The 27,157-nt window shown below is 37.3% G+C and overlaps 1 protein-coding gene across 1 annotated transcript in view; it reads left to right on the top strand.

Annotated features, from left to right (window-relative positions):
• Positions 1-2,353: 2,353 nt before the first annotated feature.
• Positions 2,354-27,157, top strand: part of MGAM2 (maltase-glucoamylase 2 (putative)) — a 77,187-nt gene continuing 52,383 nt past the window's right edge. The window contains exons 1-14 of the mRNA XM_054726637.1: positions 2,354-2,459; positions 4,935-5,008; positions 10,116-10,239; positions 10,784-10,893; positions 11,211-11,365; positions 12,226-12,397; positions 13,743-13,842; positions 14,562-14,674; positions 15,178-15,303; positions 17,662-17,793; positions 17,889-17,987; positions 20,119-20,232; positions 21,121-21,205; positions 25,523-25,640. Coding sequence (XP_054582612.1) covers positions 2,354-2,459; positions 4,935-5,008; positions 10,116-10,239; positions 10,784-10,893; positions 11,211-11,365; positions 12,226-12,397; positions 13,743-13,842; positions 14,562-14,674; positions 15,178-15,303; positions 17,662-17,793; positions 17,889-17,987; positions 20,119-20,232; positions 21,121-21,205; positions 25,523-25,640 — 1,628 coding nt within the window. The remainder of the gene's footprint in view (positions 2,460-4,934; positions 5,009-10,115; positions 10,240-10,783; positions 10,894-11,210; positions 11,366-12,225; positions 12,398-13,742; positions 13,843-14,561; positions 14,675-15,177; positions 15,304-17,661; positions 17,794-17,888; positions 17,988-20,118; positions 20,233-21,120; positions 21,206-25,522; positions 25,641-27,157) is intronic.

Below are 27,157 nucleotides of genomic sequence, written 5' to 3'. Positions count from 1 at the left end.
GTTAAGTCTGTGGGACATCCAAGTGAGAAATCCAATAAGCAATCACCTATATGAATCTAAATTTCTGAGCTAGAAACTCAGGTTGGATTGACCTTTGTTGTTATGTGAAGTCATATGAGTGGTGAAGATTGCTCAAGAGAGTGGGGATTGGATTTATGAGAGTAACAGGGAATATCAACGTTTAATGAAATATGGCATTACAAAGAAAACTGAAGAGGAACCAGAAAAGTAGGTGGAAACACCGAGATGGAATGATATCGAGTAATCCAAAGGTGGAAAATTTGAAAGAGGAGGGTGTGGTGATATGCTAGATGATTTAGACAGTGCCCATTGTATTCCGCAGCTAATTCGCTGGTGACCTTGGCAAGAGCAGTTTCAGTGGAATGCAAGAAACAGAAGCCACGCCAGTAACAGGAGGAAGCTAAGGCAGACAGGGTGGAATTATCTTTTTGGAAAGATAGCTATGAAAGGAGAAAGGAAGTTAGGAAAACTAGAGAACACTGAGTCATTAAGAGAGTTTAGGGTGATTTGGGATGATATATTTATGAGGGGAAAGAGTGACTTCAGAGGGAGAGTTTGGTAATGCAAGAAAGAGGAAGGGTAATCAGACCAAGATTTTTTAATGCTAATAATTTTATTTTTTTAATTTATTTTTTATTTAAGTATAGTTGGCATACAATCTTACGTTGGTTATACTAGTTTCAGATGTACAATATAGTGATTCAACATTTTTATACCTTAAATGTAATCACCCCACTAATTCTAGTAATCATCTGTCACCAGGTAAACGTATCACAATATTACTGAACATGATTTTTGAGAAATTCAAAGGCTATGAGTACTAGAGAATAGATAACAAGGATTATGCTTAGACAAGAGGAGGGAAAACTTTTCCACTGAGAGGGAAAGTATGAGAATTTACCTAGATATAAAAAATGTTTACAGAAAAATACCAGTTGAGAAACAGGGAGTTGCAATCATTTCTGCAAAAATAGTTTCTGTTTGTGATGTTGGAGATGATATTGGCTGAAGGTGCCAGTGTAGGTGACAGAGGTTGGGGCTTGAAAAGAAACATCATGTTAGAAATTTCTGCTGTGAAAAATGAGAGGCAAGATTGTCAACCAGCATGCCAGAATATTTGGGAGATTATGAACCCAGTGGCATTTACACTGGGCTAAGTGCATGACCCCAAGACAGATATTTGGATGGATAGTTTCATTGGATAGATTTAGGTAGCAGACAAGGTAGCAAGGAAGATGAGAGCAATAGATATTGAGGCCTACATCACTTGGGGAGAAAAACCAAGAAGGGCTAAGAGACTAAAAAGAAATGAAAGAGAATAGAAGCCTCAATATGGTCAAAGGATAAGGTAACAAGGCAATGAGAGTAAAAGGATATGAGCTTCTGACCAGTAAATATGGACCAGAGGTTAAGAGTTCAAAGGGGAACTGAGGGTGATAAATTCCAGGATATAGCCAATGTTTGGGGTGATGGGAATAGATGTGAGCCACTGAAGTTAAAGATGGCGTGAAATTGTGAGGCATATGTTTCATTTGATATAATTAGCATACAAGAATGAGAATACCTCCTGAATCTGAGCACATTTTGTAGATAAAGACACATATATCCAAATAGCTAAAATATCCATCTGTTAGTACAAAAACCAGGCCAAGAATTGAAGTCCTTTGATTTCCCTCCAATACAACAAATATTTAAAAACTTGAGCCTATGCATGGTCTTCAGGGCTTCTGTGAACCACCAAATTTATATGGGTTTATATGTTGTGAACATACAAGCAAGCATTATGTTAGTGATCAAGATTAGTCGGGTTTTTGTTACCAGATTTAAAAAGGATTAGTGGCCTCTAAACAGTTCAACATCATGGCATGGGAATTATTAAAAGAAGACTTGGATTCAGCTTTTGCTACTGGTTCTGTCCCTGAATGTACTCTCCTCTCTACTGCCCAGGGTGGTTGTGGAGATCAAAGTGGCATCTGAAAGGGCTTTTCTGAGCCATATCAACCCCTCATCTATCTTTCTCCTGGACTTCATTCCTCTTCTTCCTCTCTCCCTCTCATTCTTCATGTCTGATGTATTTTTTCCTTGAGCAATACCCAATTCCTCTTCAGACAAAAAGGGCAAGAGCCATAGTAGTGTTAGATGCATAGATTAGATTTAGATGGAGACACTGTGATGAGTGGAAAAATATATTCTCTAGATTATGCAAAGAGAAATGCCAGTAATCTAGTCATTTTATAAAGGATTTCCCATTCTAATCATAATGCCTAGCTATTTCTTTTGGATTGATGTGATTTTATGGTTTGCTTTAATCCCATTATCTGTGTCCATCTAGATGGCGAGGAAGCTCAGTGTGTTGGAAGTCTTTCTGTTCATCTGCTTCCTAATTGTATTGGCCGTAGATATCTTCTTGGTGTTTCTGGTGTGTAAGAATCCTCCAGGTAAGCGAGATACTCATGCTGCTGAGTTGGAAGGAAGTCCCTTCAGGATGCCAAAAAAATCATCTTATTCCTTCACTCCTCTCTGCATGCCACCACACTGCTTTATTTATAACTCACATCCATAGCTAATTTAAGTCACTCTCCAAAAGCTGTGTTCTTTTTCTGCAACTAAATCTTGATTGCTCATGATATTCAGGGTCTCACAAGTATCATTTGAAACAAATTTAACAAGATGCACAACGAGGCCCATCAAATGCTTGTTTTTCAACCTAGAGTCACGAGGTAATAGAACCTTCAAGGAGAAAGAACAGTTGAGGTACCCATGCCCAAACCCATTACATGATTACGGCAAAGGACATTAGGTTACAGGGAAGGGGAGGGCTGATACACTTGGCTAACATATATCAATTACAATTAGCCTCCAGCCCATATTCTGACTGGAATAGCTATGGTTTCTTCATAGATGTCTTTGAAACTGTTTTCTCTCTCACACAGAAGCATCCAATCTCTTTACCACTCTCCACAGTAAATTGACACTTTCTAGAAACAATTGTGACTTTGAAAGATGATTTGAAAACCATTGATTAAAAACTGTCTTTGACCTATTACTGCTTTTACCCTATAAATGTTTTTGGGGTCACAAGTCCTGTGAGATTACTGTCCAGTGTATATGAATAAGTAGTTTTATTTTATTTAACATAAAATTAGATCTTTGAACCTGCATTTATTCTAAACCACATTCTAATTCATGCAGAATGCTTTAAATTTTAAATGTTTTATATAGTGGACTTGCCCTGATGTGTTTTTCCAAGAAGTTTCCATGAGTTGAAAAGGAGTTTTCATTTCATTTTTTTATTGTAGTAAGGACACTTAAAGTGAAATTTACCCTCTTAACAGGTTTTTCAGTGTATAATACAGCATTGTTCTCTATAGGCACAATTTTGTATTTTTCTATCTGTAGAATTTATTCATCTTGCATAACTGAAATTTTATACATTATTTAGCAACACTCTATTGTCCCCTCCCACCAGCCTATGGCAACTATCATTCTGTTCTTTGCTTTAGTGACTTTTGACTCTTTTTGATACATCACATAGGTAGAGTCAGTCATACACTATTGGTCCTCTGTGCCTGGCTTATTTCACTTAGCATAACATTTTCAAGCTTCATCTAAATTGTTGCAAATGACAAGATTCTTTTTATTTTTTAAGGCTGGATAGTATTCCATTTCATGTAATATAATATTCCATGTATATAGCATACTTTCTTTACCCATTCATCCATCAATGGACATTTGGGTTGGGTTTACATCTTGGCTATTGTGAATAGTGCTGTAAAGACATGGGGATGCTAATATGTATTTGAAATTCTGATTTCAATTCTTTTGGATAAATACCAAAAAGTAGGCTTGCTGGATTGTATGGTAGTTCTATTTTTAATTTTTTGAGGAACCTCTATAATGTTTTCCATAGTGGCTGCACCAATTTGCAGCATTCCCACTAATAGTATTCATGGGTTCCAATTTCTCCACATCCTCACCCATTCTTGTTTTCTTTGTAATAGCCATCCTTACAGCTGAGCTGTTCTCTCACTGTGACTTTGATTTGAATTCCCCTGATGATTAGTGACATTAAGTGTCTTTTCATATACCTGTTGGACATTTGCATGTCTTCTTTGATAAAATGTCAATTCAAGTCTTTAACCCATTTTTAAATCAGGTTATTAATTTGTGTTTGTTTATTTGTTTTGTTTTTGCTATTGAGTTGTAGGAGTTCCTTATATATTTTAGAAATTGCCCCTTTTTGGATACATGGTTTGCAAATATTTTCTCCCATTCCTTAGGCTGCCTTTTCACTCTGTTAATTGGGTTTTTGTTGTTGTTGCTGTTTTGTATGCAGAATCTTTTAGTTTGTTTTAGTGTCCTTGTCAGGTTGTCAGGAATTGGATGATAGTGATTAGTTGCACAATTTTATAAAATACCAAAAACAACATTGAGTTGTAAACTTTAAAAAGGTGAATTTTATGGTCTGTGAATTGCATCTTAATAAAAACCAACCAAACAGAAAGCAAATGATCCTGATGAACTTGTGCTAAAGAACCAAGATTTTCTCTTTGAGTAGTTTCTATGAGAATATCAAAATACTTGTCAATACTATACCTTTTCCAGATGAGGATGGGGCAGAAACAAAATTTATATGTGTGGAGGATAAATGAATACAAATAAATATAGAATAAACATAAAATATATATTCTTTTGGTATTTTTAAATTTAAAAATCTGTATAAGTCCATTCTTTTAATATATTTTAAAAGCAAATGTGTTTAACACTTGGAAAATGTATACAAATGTAGATTGCAGCTACTAGTGTTCACTGACTGGAGAATTGGCTGAAAGTCTGACATTGACTGCTTCATTCCCCGAACCGTGATTATGCTACATGCAGATTTTTAACTTTGTTCTTTAATTTTTATGCAGATAATTCATCACCGTGCCCTGCAATCCCTGAATCACAAAGGATAGACTGTACGCCTGGCGAGATGGTGTCAGAGGTCAGAGGAATGGGCGACCTTCCATTGACTTGCTGGGTTTTAGTTAAAAGAAATGAGTGTGTGAAGTGGGGAGAGGGTGGTGGTGGAATAGGTTATGAAACTCTATTTGTTTGGAGTTACTATTTCTTTTTTGTCTTATTGAAATAAACAACACTAAAGAAGTGAGGGAAATAGGATAGTGTAAAGATAAGAGGAGTAAGAAATAATAAGAGTGTTGGTCCACAGTGTTTGAAATCCAGAGTGGAGGGAGAGTTCCTAGTAGAGGGTTATTCCCAGGGCAGCCATAGAAAGGTTGTTTTAGGGGTAGGCCATGTACCCCTTGAGAACAGAACCCATCAAGCACATATGGATGACTGAGTCACTTGGTTAATTCAGGTGACTTATAACAAGAGTCTTCTGGAATCATATTATTGGCAAGAGATCCTGATGAACTTGTGCTAAAGAACCTAGATTTTCTCTCTGAGTAGCTTCTATAAGCTTCTAGTTGAACTATTTGAACCCTGCTAGTTTTTATTAAAAACTGTACAATAAAGGTTGTATACACTTATATTTTAATGCTTTACTTCATATTTTATATCCTATACCATAATATCCTATCAGGATGTTAATAAGTACTACATTAAATTTTAAGTTAAAATTAGGCAATCTTGACATTTCAACAGTTTTGAATCATCCCATTTTAAAAACATAAAAGTATTTCAATTTTAATTCTTGTTTTTCTTAATATGTATTATATTACATATGCATTATGAAGGTTTTTTCCTAGATTTTTCATATGCATAGTTTCTATTGTAAATACAATCCATTATATTTTCTAAGTGGTGCTAATCTGTGTTATTGTAATGACATTGAAAATGGAAAAAAGAGTGCCCAGTGGTTGAGCATAGACCTATGAACGAGGAGGTCACGGTTCGATTCCTGGTCAGGGCACATGCCTGGGGTTGCAGGCTCAATCCCCATTAGGGGGCACACAGGAGGCAGCCAATCAATAATTCTCTCTCATCATTGGTGTTTCTATCTCTCCCTCTCACTTTGTCTCTGAAATTGAAAAAAAAATATATATATATATATTTTTTAAAAAGAATGGAAAAAGAAGAAAATATACAGAGTAGGGTGCAAAAGTAGATTTATAGATGTCCTTATGGAAAATAACAATAATTAGTAAATAATAATACAAATAAGCTCTGTTTCCTGTATCCACAACTGTAAATCTACCTTTGCTCCACCCTGTATATCTCTTAAACATCTGACCTTTGGTTTCTGTGGTACTGGTAATGGCTTAAAACTGAAATAAGGATGTTAGGGCAGACTGCATGCACAAAAAATTGTGTTTACCAAAATGTAGTAGATTTCTTGTCTTATTGATTTTTATAGAGGTCTGTGGACTTTGGAACAATTTATGGCAATGAAACTAACCTTCCGGACTTTATAGACCTCAGTTTCAGAGGCAACAGAAGTACTTAATGTCTGCCTCAGACTTAGGAAAATCAGTTATCCATTGGTTATCCAGTACCCCCAAGCTCTTTTTCCACTGACCCCCCTCCAGACTTTTGTTATCTGAAGAGGATGGAGCAGGAACATAATTTACATGTATGGAGAATAAATTAATACATTAAAGACAATTTTATAGTTATAATGTAATTGCTTTGTTTATAATAAGCATGGTGAACATAGATGTAAGATATATTCTTGTGGTCTTTGGAGCAATTATATCATTTGTCAGCATCTAAAATACTTGTCAGTACTATACCTTTTCCAAATGAGTAGTGTTATGACATATTCTTTTGGTATTTTTAAATAACAAAATCTATAAATACATTCTTTTAATAAGAAATATTCAGATATTATAGTGATGTACAGAATAAAATGGGGAAGTCCTACTCATTCATTAAGCTTCCTCTCTACCTCCAAATGCCCTCCCTAGAATCAATCAATAGCTTGGTGTGTATTTTTCTCTTGGTCTTTCTGTGCTTTTGCATATATTTATATATTTTGCACATATATTTATGTATTTTTTTGTTTTAACACAGATTTAATTATACTGTGTATATTATATAATTTGCTTTTTAAATTTAGGTCATTTAAATTTATCGCATTATTCTATTTTAAAAATGGTTTGCATTTATTGAGATCGTCATATGATTTTTTATTTTCTTTTGTCAGTGTTGCTTAATTAATTTTGAACCATTCCAGCTTTCTCTTGATAACCCTTACATGGCCAGTATGCATTAACTTTTTAATGCACTAATAAATTAAAATATAACATCTAATTAAAATTTTATACATCATGTTTTTAAGTGAAATAAGCTCACTATATATTTTTGGTTAATTGTTTATTTGGACTTTCCTTGCCTACTTTGTTGTCAGAATTATTCTAGTTTAGTAAAATTAGTCAGGAAAGTTTCCACCTTTTCCTATGATCTAAAAATATATTGATATAGAATATGAGAATAGTCTATTCCCCAAATTATCTGGGCAAGATGTCATTTTTTTTGGCGGGGGGGAAATCTTTGACTATTTACAGTTTCCCATGGCTACTGGTCCTTTTAAGGTTTTCTATTTATTCCCACCTAATTTTCATTATTTAATATTATACTATTTAAAGATTCAAATTACAGTTTCACATTTATTGGCATATATATATATATATATATATATATATATATATATATATATATACAAATAGTTGTCTCATAATTCTTTTATTTGTGTTAAAAAGCCATATGTATCTGTTGTCATTCCCATTTTTGTTTCTAATCATGTTTGTCTCCCTCTCTTTTTGTTAAAGGAGAATTTGATAAGAAATAATTGTATTTCTTTGATCTTTTCAAAGAGTCTCCTTTAGATTTATTGATCTGCTAAACTAAAAGCAAAACATATCCTGACACTGTAGTAATTATCAGTGTGGAATCATAGCAGAAATTGATACATATGCCACTGGAATATAATAAAACATATCAAAATACATATTCATATTCTCATATATGTTCAATTAAACTTAGTTTATAATAAAAGTGGCATTTCAAATCAGTAGTGGAAATAACGTCTATTTAATTAATGGTGGCATCTGTCTCATTTACTATGCTTGCTGACAGCACTGTGTCATGTGACCTTATCCTATCTAATAAAATAGTAATATGCAAATTGACCATCACTCCAACACACAAGATGGCTGCCCCCATGTGGACACAAGATGGCTGCCCCCATGTGGACACAAGATGGCCACCACAAGATGGCCAGTAGGAGAGGGCAGTTGGGAGGGACCAGGCCTACAAGGAAGGACAGTTGGGGGCAATCAAGCCTACAGAGGAGGGCAGTTGGGGTGACCAGGCTGGCAGAGGAGGGAAGTTGGGGGCGACAGGGCCAACAAGGAAGAACTGTTGGGGGCGACCCAGGCCTGCAGGGGAGAGCAGTTTGGGGGGACCAGGCCTGCAGGGGAGGGTACTTAGGGGTGACCAGGCCTGCAGGGGAGGGCAGTTAGGGGCAAACAGGCTGGCAGGGGAGTGGTTAGGGGGTGATCAGGCTGGCAGGCAGAAGCGGTTAGGGGCAATCAGGAAGGCAGGCAGGTGAGTAGTTGGTGAGCAGGTGAGAATTGAATCCTGGATTGTGAGAGGGATGTCCGATTGCCCATTTAGGTCCGATCCTACTGGGATTGGGCCTAAACGGGCAATCAGACATCTCTTGAGGGGTTCCAGATTGGATAGGGTGCAAGCTGGGCTGAGGCACACACACCTCTGTGCACGAATTTCATGCACCGGGCCTCTAGTACTTATATAAATACCTAAACAGAGCAGGCACTCATTTCATATTTATTTATGTATTTATTTGTTTTTAATATATTTTATTGATTTCAAAGAGGGAAAGAGAGAAAGAAACATCAATGATGAGAGAGAATTGAATCATCTATCGGCTGCCTCCAGCATGCCCCCTACTGGGGAATCTATCCTGCAACCAGGGCATGTGCCCAAACCAGGAATTGAACCATAACCTCCTGGTTCATAGGTTGATGCTCAACCACTGAGCCACACCAGCCTGGCTCATTTCATTTTTAATCTCTACACTGACTTGGCTTAGAGCACTTCTTTTTCTCCACTTGTGTTTTAGACTATGACTATACTTTCCCCTAGAGTTGATAACATCTATTTTCTATATTTCATAACATCTGGTTTGTCATATTGTATATTTTGCTGTTTTATAGTGAATTTGTATTTTTTTTCTTAATGGTATTTCTATCACTTTATGTAAGTTTAATTGGGTGAAGAGATGAGTGCCTGTGTTTAGTTCAACACTTTGAATCAGTTTGCCATCTATTTAATTTATTATAACAAAACAATTTTTAAGTAAGTTCATCTGAAAATTGTAGGACCTTTAGAAAAGACATCTCACCAAAAAAGGGTAATTTAAAAAATGTATAATCAAACCACTCTGAGAAGCCACATGTGATATTTTTAATGTCACCCTCTGTCCTAGTTCTATCTTAAGTGTCTCTATTTTCCTTTGCTTTACTTTTCTTACCTTTTAGAAAACATGTCTTCATGACGTATTGTTAGCCATGTCCATGACTCTTCTCCTGAGAAAGCCCAATCCACTTGGTCCGCATCCAGATCACCTCTGTGTGGACGGCGTGTGCCTCCAGCCTCATTTCTCTGACTCGGTGTTCTCAGCCCAATGAACTGGTGGCTTCTCTGGGTCTGTCATGCATGGCTGTTTTGTTGGCTTGGAATACTGCTCTATTTTTCACCCATCTAACCCCTGCTGGTGCATTAGGACTGAGCTTACCTTCTACTTACCTGGAAGCCCTCTCTACTCCACGGGAGCCTTTTATCTGGGTAAGAGGCCTGGTGTGATTCCCTTAGCCCCTGTGAAGAACTGTGTATTCCCAGACAAACGCTGTGTCTTATCTATATCTACTCTTAGTTCTTTGTCTGGTAGGAAGTAAGTGCATATTGGATGGCTGGATAAGTGCATAAATAAAAGAATAAATAAAGAACTGAAAGTAATTATGAGCGATCTTAAATTCTTCTTGGGAAAATGGTTATAAATAAACAGACATATAATACTTTCCTTCCTTCATTCCATATAATGCTAACTCTGTGCATTGTTACAGGAAATCTGCACCAGGAAATATAAGTGCTGCTGGAAGCCTGTGCCAGACACTAATGTCCCCAGGTGCTTCTTCCCCAGGAGCTGGGGCTACAAAGTCAAAGACGACCTTAAAAATGAAAGCACAAGTGAGCACTGTGTTCCCCAGCAACTCTTTTTTATAGTTGTATAATTCAATACTATTGTTATTTATATACAAAGAACTTCTTTATATTTATTTTACTTTTTATTGAATTTATTGGGGTGACATCGGTTAATAAAGTAATATAGGTTTCAGGTGTACAATTCTATAATACATCATCTGTATATTGTATTGTATGTTCACCATCCCAAGTCAAGTCTCCTTCTGTCACCATTTACCTCTCCTCTTTACCCTTTTCTATCTCCTCCCACCCCCTTTCCCTCTTATAATCACTATACTGTTGTCTATGCCAATGAGGTGTGTTGTGTTGTTTGTTTTTTTTTTGTCTTTGCTTAATCCCTTCACCTTTTCTACCCAGCCCCCAACCCCCTTCCCTTCTGACTGCTACAACTCTTTATGGCCAGATTGGTTAACTGCAAAATAAAGGCTAAACCTCTCTCTCTCTCTCTCTCTCTCTCTCTCTCTCTCTCTCTCTCTCTGTGTGTGTGTGTGTGTCTCTCTCCTTCCTCTTTCTGTCCCCCCAACTGCAGGGTTAACTGCCACGTTGGAAAAGTTTCAAACCCCAGATTGGTTTGAAAATCATGTCAAGGAGGCCCTCTTCACAGCTGAGTATCAGACACCCAGGCGTCTTCATTTTAAGGTTAGTTTGGTAGTTATCATTGAATATAACTCCGAAGAATGCAGGGCTCAGCTTATTCTCCTTTATGCACTGCATGGAAGTGTGGAAGCAGATGTACCTCTGTTTCTCTCTGCAGGCATCTCCAGATCTGATAGACAGGCTCATTTTTATTTGATGGGGGACAAATAATTGGGGGCTTTCTTCTCACAAATCAGGAAGCACAGGGTTAAGAATGGGAAGCTATTCTCATTGGGGGCTATGTGGGAGTGAGGATGTTTTGTAGCTCTAAAGGGAAGTTTTGTGTTCTGGAGCTCTCTCTTCTGTTTTTCTCCTGACAGATCACTGATGTCCATAACAGACGCTATGAAGTCTCCCATGAGCATATTAAGCTGTTTAATAGGACTGCTGGTTCCACCAACCCGAGCTATCACGTCCAGATCATAGAGAAACCCTTTGGCATCAAAATAATGAGGACGAGCAACAAAAAAGTCTTGTGAGCTTTTCAACACTCTTTGCATATCTTTGAATATACAGTTCCAAAGTAATTCATTCTGACTTCCTGTGGGCAGGTGATCAGCTCAGTATATTTGGGAAAATGTTTGAATCTCAGAAAAAGTCAAAGCTTTCAGTAAAAATCATTAATGCTGTGAGTATGTAATGATGACAGATCAAAAAAACAAAAACTAAAATGTGATGTGCTGGTTTGCTGAGTCATATAAATACTCTTGTGGTTCATAGATATGATGACATAGGGAATTTTATTATTTTGGATTACCACTCACACTGGAACTCACCTTCACTGTTTAGCATTCCAAATTATGATTTCCTGAGAAAATTACCATCCAGCCCCTAATGAGAGCCTAAACTTAAGTCATAAATTGTACTGGAGGACATACAAGAATTAACTTCAGGAAAAGCTGGATTCAAATCCCAGTACTAGTTGGTCACCAGTCGGCTATGTGATATGAGGCCCAGTACCTCACCTCCTCAGTCTGTTTCCTTGTCCATAGAAAGGGAATCAAAATGTCTGCTGTTGCTACATGTACTGAGGCCATGTCTATAAAGCACCCAGTGTAGCGCATACATGAAGTAGATGCACAGAAAATGTAAGGTCACGTCTGCTCATCCCACAATCATCCCACTTGAGTTTTTGGTATCAAATCTCCAATGCTGTGCTCCTCTGGAATTAAAGAATCAGAGACACCCTAGAAAGGCCTTCTCCAAAAGCATGAACGTGGAGGGTAAGACCTGAAACAACTGTACTCGAAGTGTACAGAGCAGGGAGCAGACCATTTCCTGGCAGAGAGAGCTGCTTGCTCGTTTGGTGACTCTCGCTCTTCCTCCATGGCCCAGGTTGGACACGAGCATCGGGCCCCTCCTGTTTGCTGAGCAGTACCTGCAGCTGTCCTTCCTGCTGCCCAGCGCCAACGTGTATGGGCTGGGAGAACATGTGCACCAGCGGTACCGCCACGACATGGGCTGGAAGACCTGGCCCATCTTCACCCGGGATGCCACCCCCACCAAGGTGAGAGGCCCTTTCGCCTGATTTCTCACAGTGAGGGATGCCTTCTCTCCTTTTCAGAAAGGAACTTACAGAGTGAGGAAAACTGTAAAGTAACCTACAGAGTTTGCCTATTTACTATGTTGCCCAATTTATGTTGGAGAGTATGCACTTGTTCTCTAAGTTTATAAACTCACAGTACTAACGTATCAATTTTTTTTTCAAAACAGTTCACTTTAAAAAATATATAATTTAATGACTATGCTTACCTCCCTTCCTTCTTTTCTTTCTCCCTTCCTTCCTTTCCTCCGCCTCTCCTTCTTTCTTCTTAACATTTTAAGTTTAATTTGTATTCTAACCAAGGTTGATGCCATAACTCTTTCTGGCTATAACTTTAAATCTGGCCTAATTTTGCATAGGTGTGCTAGTCTTCTCTACTTTACATATCATGCTGATTCTCTTCTCCTCTCCTGGAATTTACTGTAATCGGTACAATTGCCCTATATGCCAAGGACTAATTTTGCAACATCGCACAAGGAGTTCCTGTAAAGCTTTCCATATGTTACAGTCTCATATATTCTATTCTTACATCCATTACAATTATTCACATTGTCTCTTTTTACATCTGTGCTCTCATCAGAGCCCTGTGACAGATTTAATATGTTTTCATTTTTTAAAAATTTTAAACTTATTATTACCTAAGTACTATATGTTAATTGTAGAGAGATCAGAAAATGCAGTTACGCATAAAGAAGACATTAAAAATTTCTCACAATACTATCATCTTCTGCTAACATTTTATTATGTCATTGCAAATATTTTCTAATTTTTAATAAGTAAATTGGTTGAGGTATAATTATAGACCATAAATTCACTTGGTTTAAGTGTACAATGCAATGGTTTTAGTACATTTACTGAGTTGTGCTGTCATTAACATAATCCAGTTTTAGAACATTTTCATCACTCCAAAACCTTTTACACTTAATTCCTATTTTCATCCCAGTGCTGACTCCTGTCTCAGACCATCAGTAATCTTTCTGTCTCTAGAGACTTGACTTCTTTGTACATTTTATAAGGGAATCGTGGCCTATTGTCTTCGTGTCTGTTTCTTTTACTTGGCATAACATTTATGAGACTTACTCATGTTGTAATATGCGTTAGCACTTCACTTCTTATTGCATAGAGTATCCCATTGTGTGGATATATCATACACACATGTTGATGTTACCATTTTAATACCTTTTGGGTACAATACTAACTACAACATGTGTTGACCAAGTACATGTTGTGCATGGCTTTTGATTATATTTTGGGGTGAATAAAAACATTTTACATATGTACTATTATTTCTTTTCATTTTTGTTGACAGGGCATGATTAACTTGTATGGAGCTCACACGTTCTTCTTGTGCCTTGAAGACACCAGTGGCTCCTCTTTTGGGGTCTTTCTGCTGAACAGTAATGCTATGGGTAGGAAGCATCATTTTACCTTGGCAGGGATATTTTTGGGGATGCTGCTTTTATAAAAATGACATGCATGGTGAGGTCACGGTTTAACAGGAGGCATATTGGACCTACTATGCTTCATCAGAAACTGGAAACAGAAGTAGTTGAACCTGTCTAAAAATCCAGTTGATGCTGAAAGCTATTTTTATTGAAAACTGCCTCAGAGGTCTCTTTGTGTGTAATGTTTCCCATAATATTTTGTAGAGAATAGGATTCACTGATAGACCCATTCCAAAGACACCTGTAGGTTTCTACATGTAAACATACTGTCTGTCTGTAGCTGTTTCTCGTAGCCCACCCTTCCCCCACTACAAAATCTTCCTCCTGTAGCTTCTGGACGAGGGTTTATTTTTATTTTTAATTGTATGTAAAATGATCTAATAAGATTTTAAACATTTTTCTTTTCTATGAAATCACTAGCAAATCCCAGATATTTGTATTTTTATATGGCCAGATTAAAATAGAATTTGTTTTTCATTCTCCTAAAAAGTCAATTAATTCCTCAAGGGTGTTGTACTCATTTAATATGTGATAAGCTTCAGCAATCATATAAAGGAACAGGTGTGATTTTCATCTCTTTCAAAATGAGACAGACTGTTTTAGGTAGCTCATATATTTAAATTCTGCAGAAGAATATATTTTCAACCACGAAATTGTAATGGCTCTGATTTTAATACTTGCAGAGGTCACCCTTCAGCCGGCTCCTGCAGTCACTTACCGCACCATCGGGGGCATTTTTGACTTTTATGTGTTCCTGGGAGACACTCCAGAACAAGTGGTTCAGGAATACCTGGAGGTATGGCTTTGTAGTTAGATAGTCATTCTTTACTGCTGCTATCTCATACACTCATTGTAAATTAGCCTGGGAAAAAGAAAACTTATAGGTAAACTATGGATCATATATGTTGAGATTGTGAGTCTTCCATTCATCATATGTTTATTCTGATGCAAATTTATTGAGTGCCTTCTGTGTGCTAAGAGGCACTGTGCAAGGCTTGAGAAATGTAAAAATAAGTCATCTAATGAGGTTTTAAATAGATGCTATGCTGTTTTCAAGGAACTCATGGTCCAACCATGCATGATCAGTCATTCTGAAGACCTGAGGCTACAAATCAGTAAAGTTCATTCATTCAGTAAATAAAAATTTATTGAAAAGAAGTTATGTACAAGAAATTGGCTCTGATATTTTAGATTTGAGAACTTAACAGATAATGAAATGGAGACAAAATTATCTATATTGGACATGTTGCCACAAACAGTGTTTATTCTAAATGCTTGGACACTTCTTTATTTTTCTAGCTCATTGGACGGCCATTCCTGCCTTCCTACTGGAATCTTGGTTTCCAGCTTAGTCGCAGGAATTATAATAACATCGAGGGATTGAAAGAAGTTGTAAACCGAACTCGTAAAGCTAGGATCCCATATGTAAGTTGGAACTTATCTTATCATGAACAAGACACCATTTCCTATCTTTTATTTTTTGTACATAATTCAATTTACTAGGAAAAATACAGTTAGATAAATTGGTACATGAATGGATAGATGGTAGATATACAGATGATGATAAATGATTATTGGTAGGTAGATAGATAGATAGATAGATAGATAGATAGATAGACAGACACACCTACTGTCATAAATTTGCAAACTAAATTACCTATGTCATCATGGGAAGAGCATAGCTATGAAGTCAGAAGGATATGATTTTGAATTTTAGCTTTTCCTCTTTCTAGCTCTATGAAATGTGGGGCTAGTTAATTACCACCTCTGTGTTTTAGTTACCTTCTTTATAAAATGAAAATCTAAGACTTACTCTGGTGGGCTGTTTGTGAAGAATGCCTAAAACTGTGCATGTAAAGCATGTAACACAAAGGATGAACTCCATCAAAGTTCGTTGCTATTTCATAAGAGAAAGCAACACCTGGGTGACATGGTTAACATGTGCTGATTATTATAATGGTGACTCACAGTGAGTTTCTCATAGTCACCTTGTATATTCCTTCTAGATCTAACATACTTATTTTGAAAGCTCTGTAGTTGTAAAGTATTTATGATGACCAATGTCCACTAGTAAATAAAAAGATCATTATTTAGTGTATAATATTTGAAAAGTTTCTCCCTGGAGATGTATAACATGTGGTTAATGAAGTTATCAAAACAATTTATTTTGGGCTTAATCTTTGGAACTGTGATACAAGCATATATTTGGTTAATACTGTAAGGAAGATATGGGTGGAAGTAACTTTGGCCTGATCTCAGAAGTTTTCCGTCTCCTCTCAGAGTAGCAATAAGGGCAGGCAATGAGATAAATTTTTCTTGTGAGAAAACCTGCTCATTGTGTGGTTTTGTTGTTAAGGGGAAATGGTTATGTATTTAATTTTACTTCTCCCATATCTGCTATCTGCAAACACCCAATTCCAGGAGGAATCAGGCCAAATCTTGCCACATCATTATTTTACAAAGTGCTTTCACATTCTTGGTTGACCCTCACTTATTGGTATTTTGCAAATGAGGAAATGCAGACATTGCAATGTCAATCACTTTCCTGAGGTCACTCCAGCTAGCACAATGACAGGCCCAGGATTCAAAAGTGGTTCTTTTGGCTCCATGTGGTATTGGTTTCAATCGCCCCTCAGGCCTCTGAAGGGAAGAGCCTTTTGAGGTCTTGCTGGTTCAGAAACAAATGAGCTTTCTTCCATGGATCAGATCTTTCCCATCAGGTAACTCTGGAGGATACCTGGGTCTTAAATGACTGCCCAGTGTTAGAACAGATGGTGCTGCATTGGCTACAGGCCACAAGCCACATTTTCCTTCAGGTTTGTAAGTTAAAGCCTCTGACACATGTCCCTGACCAAATGCAGGATGAACAATTGCTTAGAAGACCTTCAGATGTCTTTGAAGTATGTGGCAATTGGAACAAAAAAGCATGTGGAGTCAAAAGGTCTATCACCAAAGCCCCAATTAACCCCCCACCTACTCCTGCATTTGACCTTGGGAAATGTCACTTAGCCCCTATACATTTCAATCTCCTACTAAAAATAACATCTGCTCCTCACAGGTTGGTATGCAAACACAAAAATAATGTGTGTATGAGAGTTTGGTTAATTAAAGCTCTGTCCCTTTGTCATTTATCTTTGTTAATTGTTACCCTAGATGTTTTATAAGACAAGCAGGCTATTTTTCTCCTCTTGTGATATGTTCTAACTTGATGTCTAGGGTCCAAGTTAGTACATGGTAATAACATTACTCATGAGCTCATTCAAACAAATATTTAAAGAGCACCTGTTTTATTTCAAGCATCTAAGCTCTCAAATTACAGGGATGAACAAGACACAGTCCTTACCTTCAAGTTCCTCCCAATACATTATGATAGGCATCTATCAAGGCAAAGAGATAAAACTATAACCTAAGAGTGTCTGAATCTTTCAAAAAGCGTTTATTTACTCCTAGGAAGTAGCCAAGTTCTGGAAGTTCCAGGATCATTAAGAAATATGGCTTGCCCTAGCTAGTATGGCTCAGTGGATAGAGCATTGGCCTTCGGACTGAAGGGTCCCAGGTTTGATTCCAGTCAAGGGCACATGCCCGGGTTGAGGGCTTCATCCCCCATAGGGGGAATGCAGGAGGCAGCCAATAAATGATTCTCTCTCATCATTGGTGTTTCCATCTCTCTCTCCCTCTCCCTTCCTCTCTGAAATCAATAAAAATAAATTAAAAAAAAAAATAAAAATGGCTTCAGTTTTAATGATATTGCCTCAGTTCTAATTGGCCAGCACTGTCTTCCAGGATGTCCAGTACTCAGACATAGACTACATGGATGGAAAAAAGGACTTCACTATTGATGAAAAGGCTTTCCCTGGTCTCTCAGATTTTGCCAAGAACTTACACGAACATGGACAAAAATATGTAATTATTATGGTATGTTCAAACACTTATTCCATGGCCTAGTATTCCCTTTAAAAATGCAAAAGACATTTATAAAAACAATATTTGTTATCATATTTATTTATTAGAATCCTGGCATCTTAAATAATTCTGACTACCAGCCCTATAAGAATGGAAGAAAAAAGAGAGTATGGATCTTGGGGGATAAAGGCTTTGTCATTGGACAGGTAATTTCTAAAAAAAAAAAAAAAAATCAGAGTATATTATAGTCATTTGGGGGAAATTTGTGCTTTTGGTATGACAATGAGTAGAAGGAAATTTACAGTAATATTACTGTTTTCTTGGCTGTAGAGGTTTCTGTTATTATTTTTAAAACAGTAAATATCATAGTAGAATGATTAAAATTCTTAAGAATTTGTTTTTAGTTGAAATATATTTGACATATAACATTGTATAAATTTAAGGTGTACAGCATATTGATCTGATAATTTGATTATTCAATATGATTGCCATTGTAGTGATGGCACCTCTATCACATTACATATTTTCTTTTTTTGTGTGGTGGAATAATTAAGATTTAGTCTCTAGAAAGCTAGCCCTGACCCTCGAATAATATAGATAGTTGAAAAACAATATATTATTAGAAGAAAGTTAATTTATTCTTAAAGTTCTTCTGCCTTACAATTTCTATTTCTTTCCCCAGACAGTAAATTCAACTATGGTATTGGAGCAAGATGTTCATAGGCTAATGTGAAACCTACCTCGGCTAATATATTTTTAATTTACATGAGAATTATAGATAGACCCCAGCCTTATCCTAAGGTTACAATTTCAGGCATTTAAATAAGCTGCTTAGGAACCTATTTTCAGGTCAGCTGAGCTTTTGAGAGTATTTTAAATCTAATCCTGTAGTCAACCTTCTTTTCCAATTATGTGTGGGGTCAGCCCTAGATGATTGGATGATGGGAGATTTACTAAACTGGTACTTCATCTAAAAGTTCACGTGGCCTCATTTCTTGTTGCTCCCGGGCAATTAACTTTGCAAAACTTGTCTTTTTAGGGTTATCAATGAACCCTTACCTAACTTCTCACTTAATTCCCATCATTGACTTTGTCTATGATAGTTCTTACTATTTAATTTCTTTTTCATTGATTCTAACTTTTCATGAAACAGTAGTTTCCTTCCTTCTCCAAACCAATTCTTTACTTTTACTGTTTTGTTTGATGTGAATTTCTAAAATATCACAAAGACTGATATTCATATATAAGTACAAAATCAGAGGCCATGGTCACATAAAAATTGTTTTGTTTACCAGAAAAGTAGATTATCCAGACTTATGAGTCATTTCAATAGTACTCATATTTGAGTGGTATGTAATTAGAAATTTGCATATAACCACAAAAATTTAATTAGATAGTTACCTCCATTGACTAATAAATAACAGGAATCATTAGATCTAAGATGGTGGCAGATGACGTAGTGCTGGAGGTAGTGTGGGTTAATTGTAAAGGAATTTGGTTAAAATGAATATTCCTGGGCTGGCTCTAGGGACAATGTCGCTTTAGGTGATTCCTTTGCCACACCTTTTCCCTGAGGTTCAAAGTTACTTATTATTATTACTATACGGTGCCCCATCACCTAAAACAAAGAACCAAGACACAGATAAGCTACTCATTACACTGACTGAGCATAAAGTTGTCCCTAAATGACAACCTATAAATTTGTTGGGAAAATTAGCAAGAATGTATGTACAAAAACCTTGTGTCTTGTCAAATTAGAATTTTCACTAATTTGGCTATGACTATATCTTTGTGTTATTTGTGGACAGTGTTAAAAATGAATCTTTGATAGGAATAGATAAGAAGAGAAGATAGAATAAGATATATTTGACCTGAGTAAGAAGCACAAAATTCATTAAACCATTTAAACAAAATTGATCCTATGCCAAACCCAACATATTATCTATAAATGGCATTATTTAAGTCAGGTTTTAGATGATCTTCAATTAACAGCACATTAAATAAATTCATTCTCTTCTAAAATATCATCTAGTTAAGCTTTACATATTTTAAACATGTCAATTGGCCTGACATATAAAATTTTACTTCTTTTTTTTTTTTAATCAGAGAAAAGAAACATTTGCTGTCTTCTCATCTCTATAATAAGTTGTTTTTCCTTTTCTTTTTTCTCCCTTTGGTTCCTTGCATATATTTTAACATTTAGTTTTAGGAGGACAGTCACAAATTTTGATGCTAAAATGTAAGATACTTGGGCCTTCTGGTAGAAGAGATAGTAGCCAGCAATAAATACATGTGTGAATCATCAGACAAACCACCACAACTTTTCTTGTTTTTTAGGGATATCCAGGAAAGATAGTCTTTCCTGCTTATGATAATCCAACTTGTACTCAATGGTGGACAGAAGAGCTTCAAGAATTTCATAAAACTTTGGAGTTTGATGGAGTGTGGCTTGTAAGTCGTTATTCCAGGGTCAAACTTATTTTGGAGACAGATTATTTCTAACTTTAAGATGAATTTTAACTCTAATCTCTAAAAAAAATAGTTTACTTGACATAGTGATATTTAAAATCTCTTTACTTAATGTTTGAGCTTATAATATATAATAAATTAGATGCCTCAAACCCCTGAATTTTAATTCTCAATCTGCTACTTACTGGTGATTTATTTTTAAGAAAATCTTTTGCTTTCTCATGGACTCAGCTTTTCCTCCATTAACTGTCTATTAGCTTTAAAAATACTATTTTATTAGAAACTACAGGTGCTATTATTTGTAGCAATGATTTATTAAAATTTAAAGTAAATAATTAAAGAATAATTTAATGGTCCTCTTATTTTTTAGAGGATAGCAGGTGGGGAAATTTATTTGAAATTTGAAAAATTATCTTTTTGTTAGCAGGATTACACATCACCTATTTGCAAGCTCTTTTAAAGAAATGGATTTTATCTCAATTCTATCTTCTTATGCCCTGCATTGAGTAGAATAACAGAATGGGAAAATTATTAAATAGAATATTACTCTATCTTAAATTCTTTAAAATAATACCAGCAACAATAAAATCTCATAAAGCATGAATGAGCCTTTGAAATAGTATTTCTTAATTAACTAATTGAAATCAAGGTATAAAAGGTTAAATGTACATGATATAATTTAGATTTGGAAGGTACTGTAGATACAATTTAATCCAAAAGATGAAACGAGGTCAGAAAATTTAAGATTAGTTAAGATTTCAAAATCAATAAGAGACCTCAGCTATCCAGCTTCTAGTTTAGTAAACATTCTTTAACAACTAATTGTATATCAATAACTTTTTCCACTTTGTGTATTTCATGTCTCTGAAGGAAATGGAGGAAGTATCTAACTTTCTCCAAGGTTCTGATGATGGGTGTGAATGTAACATCTGGAACTATCCTCCTTTCACTCCCCGTAAGTTTTCACCTGTTTGTAATAATGTAGGCAGGAGACGTTTAAAACAACCTGTAGGCAGGAGCAAGTTCACTTTCCAATGGTTCTTTTGTTTTGTTTTGTCTGTTTTTATTATCTTAGTAGAGGCCCCATGCACGAAATCCATGCACTGGGGGGGTGGGGAGGAGTCCCTCAGCCTGCACCCTCTCGCAGACCTGGACCCCTTGCTCCTTGCTATGGCTCGCTGCTCCTTAGCGCTGCTGTGGAGGTGGGCCTCTGCAGCTGTGCTCACCAGCCATGAGCCCGGCTTCTGTCTGAGCTGTGCTCCCCCTGTGGGAGTGCACTGACCACCAGGGGGCAGCTCCTGCGTTGAGCGTCTGCCTTCTGGTGGTCAGTGCACATCATAGCGATTGGTCATTCTACCGTTCAGTCGTTTTGCATATTAGCCTTTTATTTTATAGGATTATTATCATTTTTTAAATATATTTTATTGATATTTTACAGAGAGGAAGGGAGAGGGATAGAGAGTTAGAAACATCGATCAGCTTCCTCCTGCACACTCCCTACTGGTATGTGCCCGCAACCAAGGTACATGCCCTTGACCTGAATGAAACCTGGGACCCTTGAGTCCGCAGGCTGACGCTCTATCCACTGAGCCAAACCAGTTCAGGCAGGATTATTTTTATTATTTTATTAAAATTTTTTAATGTTGACATAATTGCAGGTGACCCATTTTCCATGCACTTTGCCCACCTCCACCCACCCCCACTTCCCTCTCCCTGGAGACTTTACTGTAGTGTTTAGTCTTGCATTACTCTTTTGCTGACATAATCGAAGGGCAAGCATGTGGTGAAGGTCATATCTCCCCTGGCTGGGCCTCCTCTCTCGAATTCTACATTTCCCATCCTGTTGACTTCCTCTAAACCCCTTATGTGGTTCAATTTTAAAGTTTATGAGAATATCAGAATACTGAAAGTACAAACTACCTTCCATTGTAGTAAATCTGTAATTTGTGTGTGTTTGTTTAGCTTATTACCAACAGCATCAATGGTTCCTGTTAGTCCTTCCTATTTATGAGTCCAATTTCCAGTCAAAGTCAATTTTCCAGTTCCTAATTTTAAGTGTGTGTGTGTGTGTGTGTGTGTGTGTGTGTGTGTGTGTGAAACAGTATAGTGTTGGTGGAAACAAATGAACCCTAACATCTCAGTGGAGTGCACAATAAAAGTTTTTGCTCATATAATACTCTAGTGTGGAATGTGTGACTCTCATCCCAGCAGTGACTCAGGAATCCAATTATTTCCATCACCTGGTTCTCCTATCTTGGAGCCCTTTGTTTCCAGCTTCCTAGGTGAAAGAGAAATAGAAGGGTAGAGGAGATTTATGGACAAGCCTGGAAGTGGGCTGTGTTCAATCCCATCACATAGTCTCTGCTAAACTTTCAAGAGAAAACGTGAAATATAATCTTATATTCTTGGGAGAAGACAGGCTTGGTGAGCATCTGGCTAGTCTCTGCCAATTTCTTCTGGTTTCTACACTTCACTGGTGCCTTTGAGCCGCAGGTTAGCTGTTTCTTTATTCCTTTAAAAACTTTTTAGGATGAATCTTGACTTCAAACCAGCTAACTTCTTGCAAAATCTGTTTCTTTCCCCCACTTATTCTTCTCTGTTCATTCTGTGTCCCCCCAATTTTTTTCACTGTGAATCAGTTTATCATGTTTCCCTTTTAATCTCTTAATCTTCTGCTTAGCCAAAAATGTTTTGTTTTGTTTTGTTTTTCTACAGAACACTGAAATCTCATTATTACCTTCTGTCTGCTTCTGGCAAGCATCCTACTCCCTACCTTGCAGCATTTTGTCTACCTACATATGACAAGCTGCTCTGCCTCTGGTCTACTTTTAATCTTTTCAGGATTAGAAAGTATATCTGTAATACTCTCAACAATAAAGATTTAAAAAAAGAAAGTACATGTTATGAAAAAGATTTAGATATATTACCTTTGCTCATAGGAAAAATCTTAGTATTTTTTCTTATCTATATACTAGTGGCCCAGTGCACAAAATTCGTGCATGGGGGGCGGGAAGGGTGTCCTTCAGCCCAGTCTGCACCCTCTCCAATCTGGGACCCCTCAGCAATCGAACATCCCTCTCACAATCCGGGACCACTGGCTCCTAACAGCTCACCTGCCTGCCTGCCTGATCACCCCCAACTGCCCCCCTTTGGCCTGATCTCCCCCAATAGCCCCCCTGCCAGCCTGCATCCCCCAACTGCCCTCCCCCCCGCCAGCCTGCTTGCCACCAACTGCCCCCCCGCTGGCCTGCTCGCCCCCAACTGTCCCCCCTGCTGGCTTGCTCACCCCCAACTGCCCCCCTGCTGGCCTGATCACCCCTAACCACCTCTACTTTGACCCCGCCACAATGGCTTTGTCCGGAAGGTCTCCCAGAAGGTCTCCAGGTCTAACTAGCATATTACCTTTTTATTAGTATAGATATAAAAGGCTAAGTATCTGTCCTTCCCTCTGATTGGTAGCTATTATGAGCACTGACCACCAGGGGTCAGACGCTCAACACAGGAGCTGCCATGACATGCACTGGCCATTTAAAAATAAATGGCACCACAGACCTCGCACTGACAAACCAACACTCAGCTTCCCCTAGGCTCAGCCACCACCCCAGAGTGACACCCACCAAATTGCAGCCAATGCTGCCAAGACGCCACAGCGCAAAATGCGGTCCACAGCCCAGCCTGGAAACAGTTGCTGTGGGTGCCAGGTAATGACATCATGTAGCAATGCCTGGCTTCCTCTCCCTAGCGACTAGCCTGCTTGGAGTTTTTTTTAAGCCCAGGAACCCAACTTGCTTTATAGCCAGGTGCAAACATTTTATAGTTTAATCAAATGTTTGTGAAGCATTTCCATGTGCCTCATGTCATTTGATCCTCACAGAAGTCCTAGAGTAGGTAGGAAGGAGACTTGATAGAATCCTATTTTCTTTTCATTAGCTGGAAAACAGATTTAGAAAACTTAGAAACTTGACCCGACTGAAAAGAAGTAAGAAATGGTGGAATTTGAAAATGACTTCAGGTTTTCTCACTGCACAGAATATAGTCAAACACTACTGCAGTTAAACATTTTACCCTTTGTTCTCCCTCCATGATCTATAATAATAATCTGATAATAATCTGCTTCGTGTTGATATTTACTGCTGTGTTGCTGACAATTACCTGAAAGAGAAGTTGGGGTGCTTCACTGGTTTGGAAAAAGTTTAGCTAAATCAGAAAGCAGGTCTAAATAAGTAAGTTTATTCTCTATATATAAAAGGCTAAGTTGACTTGCACATGCACAATACATATAAAGCTCTTGCTGGCGCTAATTGCACGCATGTGTTTTGATCTGTCATTGTTGATCATGAATTTGGTTGACACTACTATTATAGAGAAAGGGCGAATAGTGATATTAAAATGTTTTTTCTAATTAATTTCCTTTCAATGTGCATGAATTGTGCACAGGGACACTAATAATTAAACTAGTTGTGAATCTCAGGCCACAAACTGAGTCATGCCAGAAATATAATTGCCTTTATATTTTATAATTAAACATAATTTCAATCCCTGATTCTGCCTGGCTGGTGAGAAAAACTCAACCTCAGTCTTTCCTGGCCTTCCCACTGTCTGGAATTGTGCCTCATATCCTATGAACAGGCAAGGCTTCATGAAGGAGTGCAGGGGGTATGGCCCCTTGGTACTGGTCTACAAGGAGAAGAGGAAGAATGAGATTGCAGGCCACAAGACAGAAAGTGTTGACCATTTTAGGCATAAGAAAGGGAAAATACAATGACTATACTGATTTCTAAAGGCAGGATCTAAGTTCTCACTCATGAAACCACCCAAATATCTCATCTTTTAAAAAGTGTAACTGAGGTGTGAATGCTTATAATTTTAGAGTGAATATGTTCCCTTTTCACTGCCCTCCTATCTTTCTTCATACACTCAATTCTCCTTGATTAAATATCTGTAGTTATGTGTGTGTACTTTATTATATTTTATCTCAAATCAACTTCCCATTGCTCCGAGTTTTTTTTTTTTTTCTGTGTTGCCACCACTCAGCATCATTCTTTGTGAGCTCAAGAGAATGCAAATTAATTTTAATGATTTATCTCAGTGAGGGGCTTAGAGTATGTCCCAGTTAGGAAGAGGCATTGGGATAGGATTTGAAATCTGAAGAGTTTTGTCAGGTAGAGATTGGTGGAGAAGGTACAGGAACCTGAAAGCAATTAGATTAGGTGATTATTTTGTTAGAGCTTGTTGATATGGAAGTGGCTCACCAATGGGTATTTCCCCACAGGAGTTCTGGACCGCTCGCTTTTTGCAGGAACCCTCTGCATGGACGCTGAGGTTTACCAGGAGCTTCACTATAATGTCCACAGCTTGTATGGCTACTCCATGGCAAGAGCCACAGACTCGTAAGCACTAGGTTTTCCTCCTACTTCGAGATTTGGGGAGCTGGGAAATAGAGGGTTTCTCTTGTCATCTATAGGTATATTTTTAAAATATATTTTGTGGTAATGTGGATCTAGAAACTCAGATCTTACAGGCTACTTAAGAGGTCTAATTCCTTGGCTTCTGTGCAGAATTATTGCTTATTGTCTTGTGACTAAAGACTTGATACTAGTAGACAATAATGTACAAGGTATATAGAACCCCCAATTGGAAGCCAGCTCTTGCTTGGGTTCTATTACTGAATGTGCTCTGGTCACCACACAAGAATTGCCTGATTTAGCAAATAAAAATACAGGACACCCAGTCAAGTTTGCAATATACATATGTATACTAAAAATTATTCATTGTTTATATGAAATTCAAGTGTATTGAGTGTCCTGTATTTACATGGCAATGTTATAGCACCCCCTCCTGGCTTTCCTCCCTACTATCTGCCCCAGTCACTTTCTCAACTCTCCCCTCTGCCCCAAGACATACACTGTACCACTATCACCATGATTACTACCATTACCACCATCATCACCACCATCTCCATCACAACCACCACCACCACCACTCAATATGAAAGTCTAACAAATAGACAGATGCTTCCTGCAAAAGATTCAGTCCTTTACATACTTTGTCACATTAATATTTTGCTGCTGACTTTGTAAATAGAGGAAAAGCTCTCTGCAAAATCTCCACCAAGGTGATAAATTATAATCATTATACCTAAGAGAGTAAGAAATTAGGGACTAAACTTAAGAAGATTTTAATTTAAATTTATAAAACAGACAGGGAAACTAAAGTCTTTGAAGATTTGTTGGGGACCTTCAAGTGGCTTAGGAAAGAATGTCTTAGTTTTTCTCTGCTTATATCCTTTTGCTTTGGTATTTCTGGAACACCATAGTGGGTATAGGAGCAGGGAGACTTTGATATTCTTATGGAACTTTTCTCAGTCCTTTTATTTGACTTCTCTAGGGTACATAACATCACTGAAGCTTGGTTCCTTTAATTCTGAGACACGACTCTATATCTGGGCACACCTGCTCTTTTTCCAGCTGTCCCTTCTTAACATCTGTTCCTTCTTGACCTCTGGATCTTTTTCATGTATTCTCTCACGGTTGATAAATCTTAGGGGTCAATCCCTAGACTTCATTTTTCATTCTCTGTCAAGTAAAAAAATAACTTATTCCTTCTCAGTTTTTGCTTAATTTATTCTGATAATTTTAAAATCTATAATTCTATAAATCTATAGCTTAGATCTCTCCCTGATTTTCAGGCCCAGATATCCAACATTACCTTCTGATCTTCTCTATTTGGATGTCTTATAGTACCTCCAATGCCATTCACCTTACTGTTACCTGTTTCTGCCCAGCCCCACAGTCTAATAATTTTTGAAACTGCTCAATTTCCTATCTTGGTTGGTAGCAACACCATCACTATCTCCCAGACTCCCAAGTGAGAAACTTGGTACCATCCTCGAGTTATTTCTTTCTAT

This window comes from Eptesicus fuscus, chromosome 14, assembly GCF_027574615.1.
Source record: "Eptesicus fuscus isolate TK198812 chromosome 14, DD_ASM_mEF_20220401, whole genome shotgun sequence".
Lineage (NCBI taxonomy): Eukaryota > Metazoa > Chordata > Mammalia > Chiroptera > Vespertilionidae > Eptesicus > Eptesicus fuscus.
The sequence above is the reverse complement of the archived record's forward strand: the minus strand, read 5'-3'. Positions and strand labels throughout refer to the sequence as shown.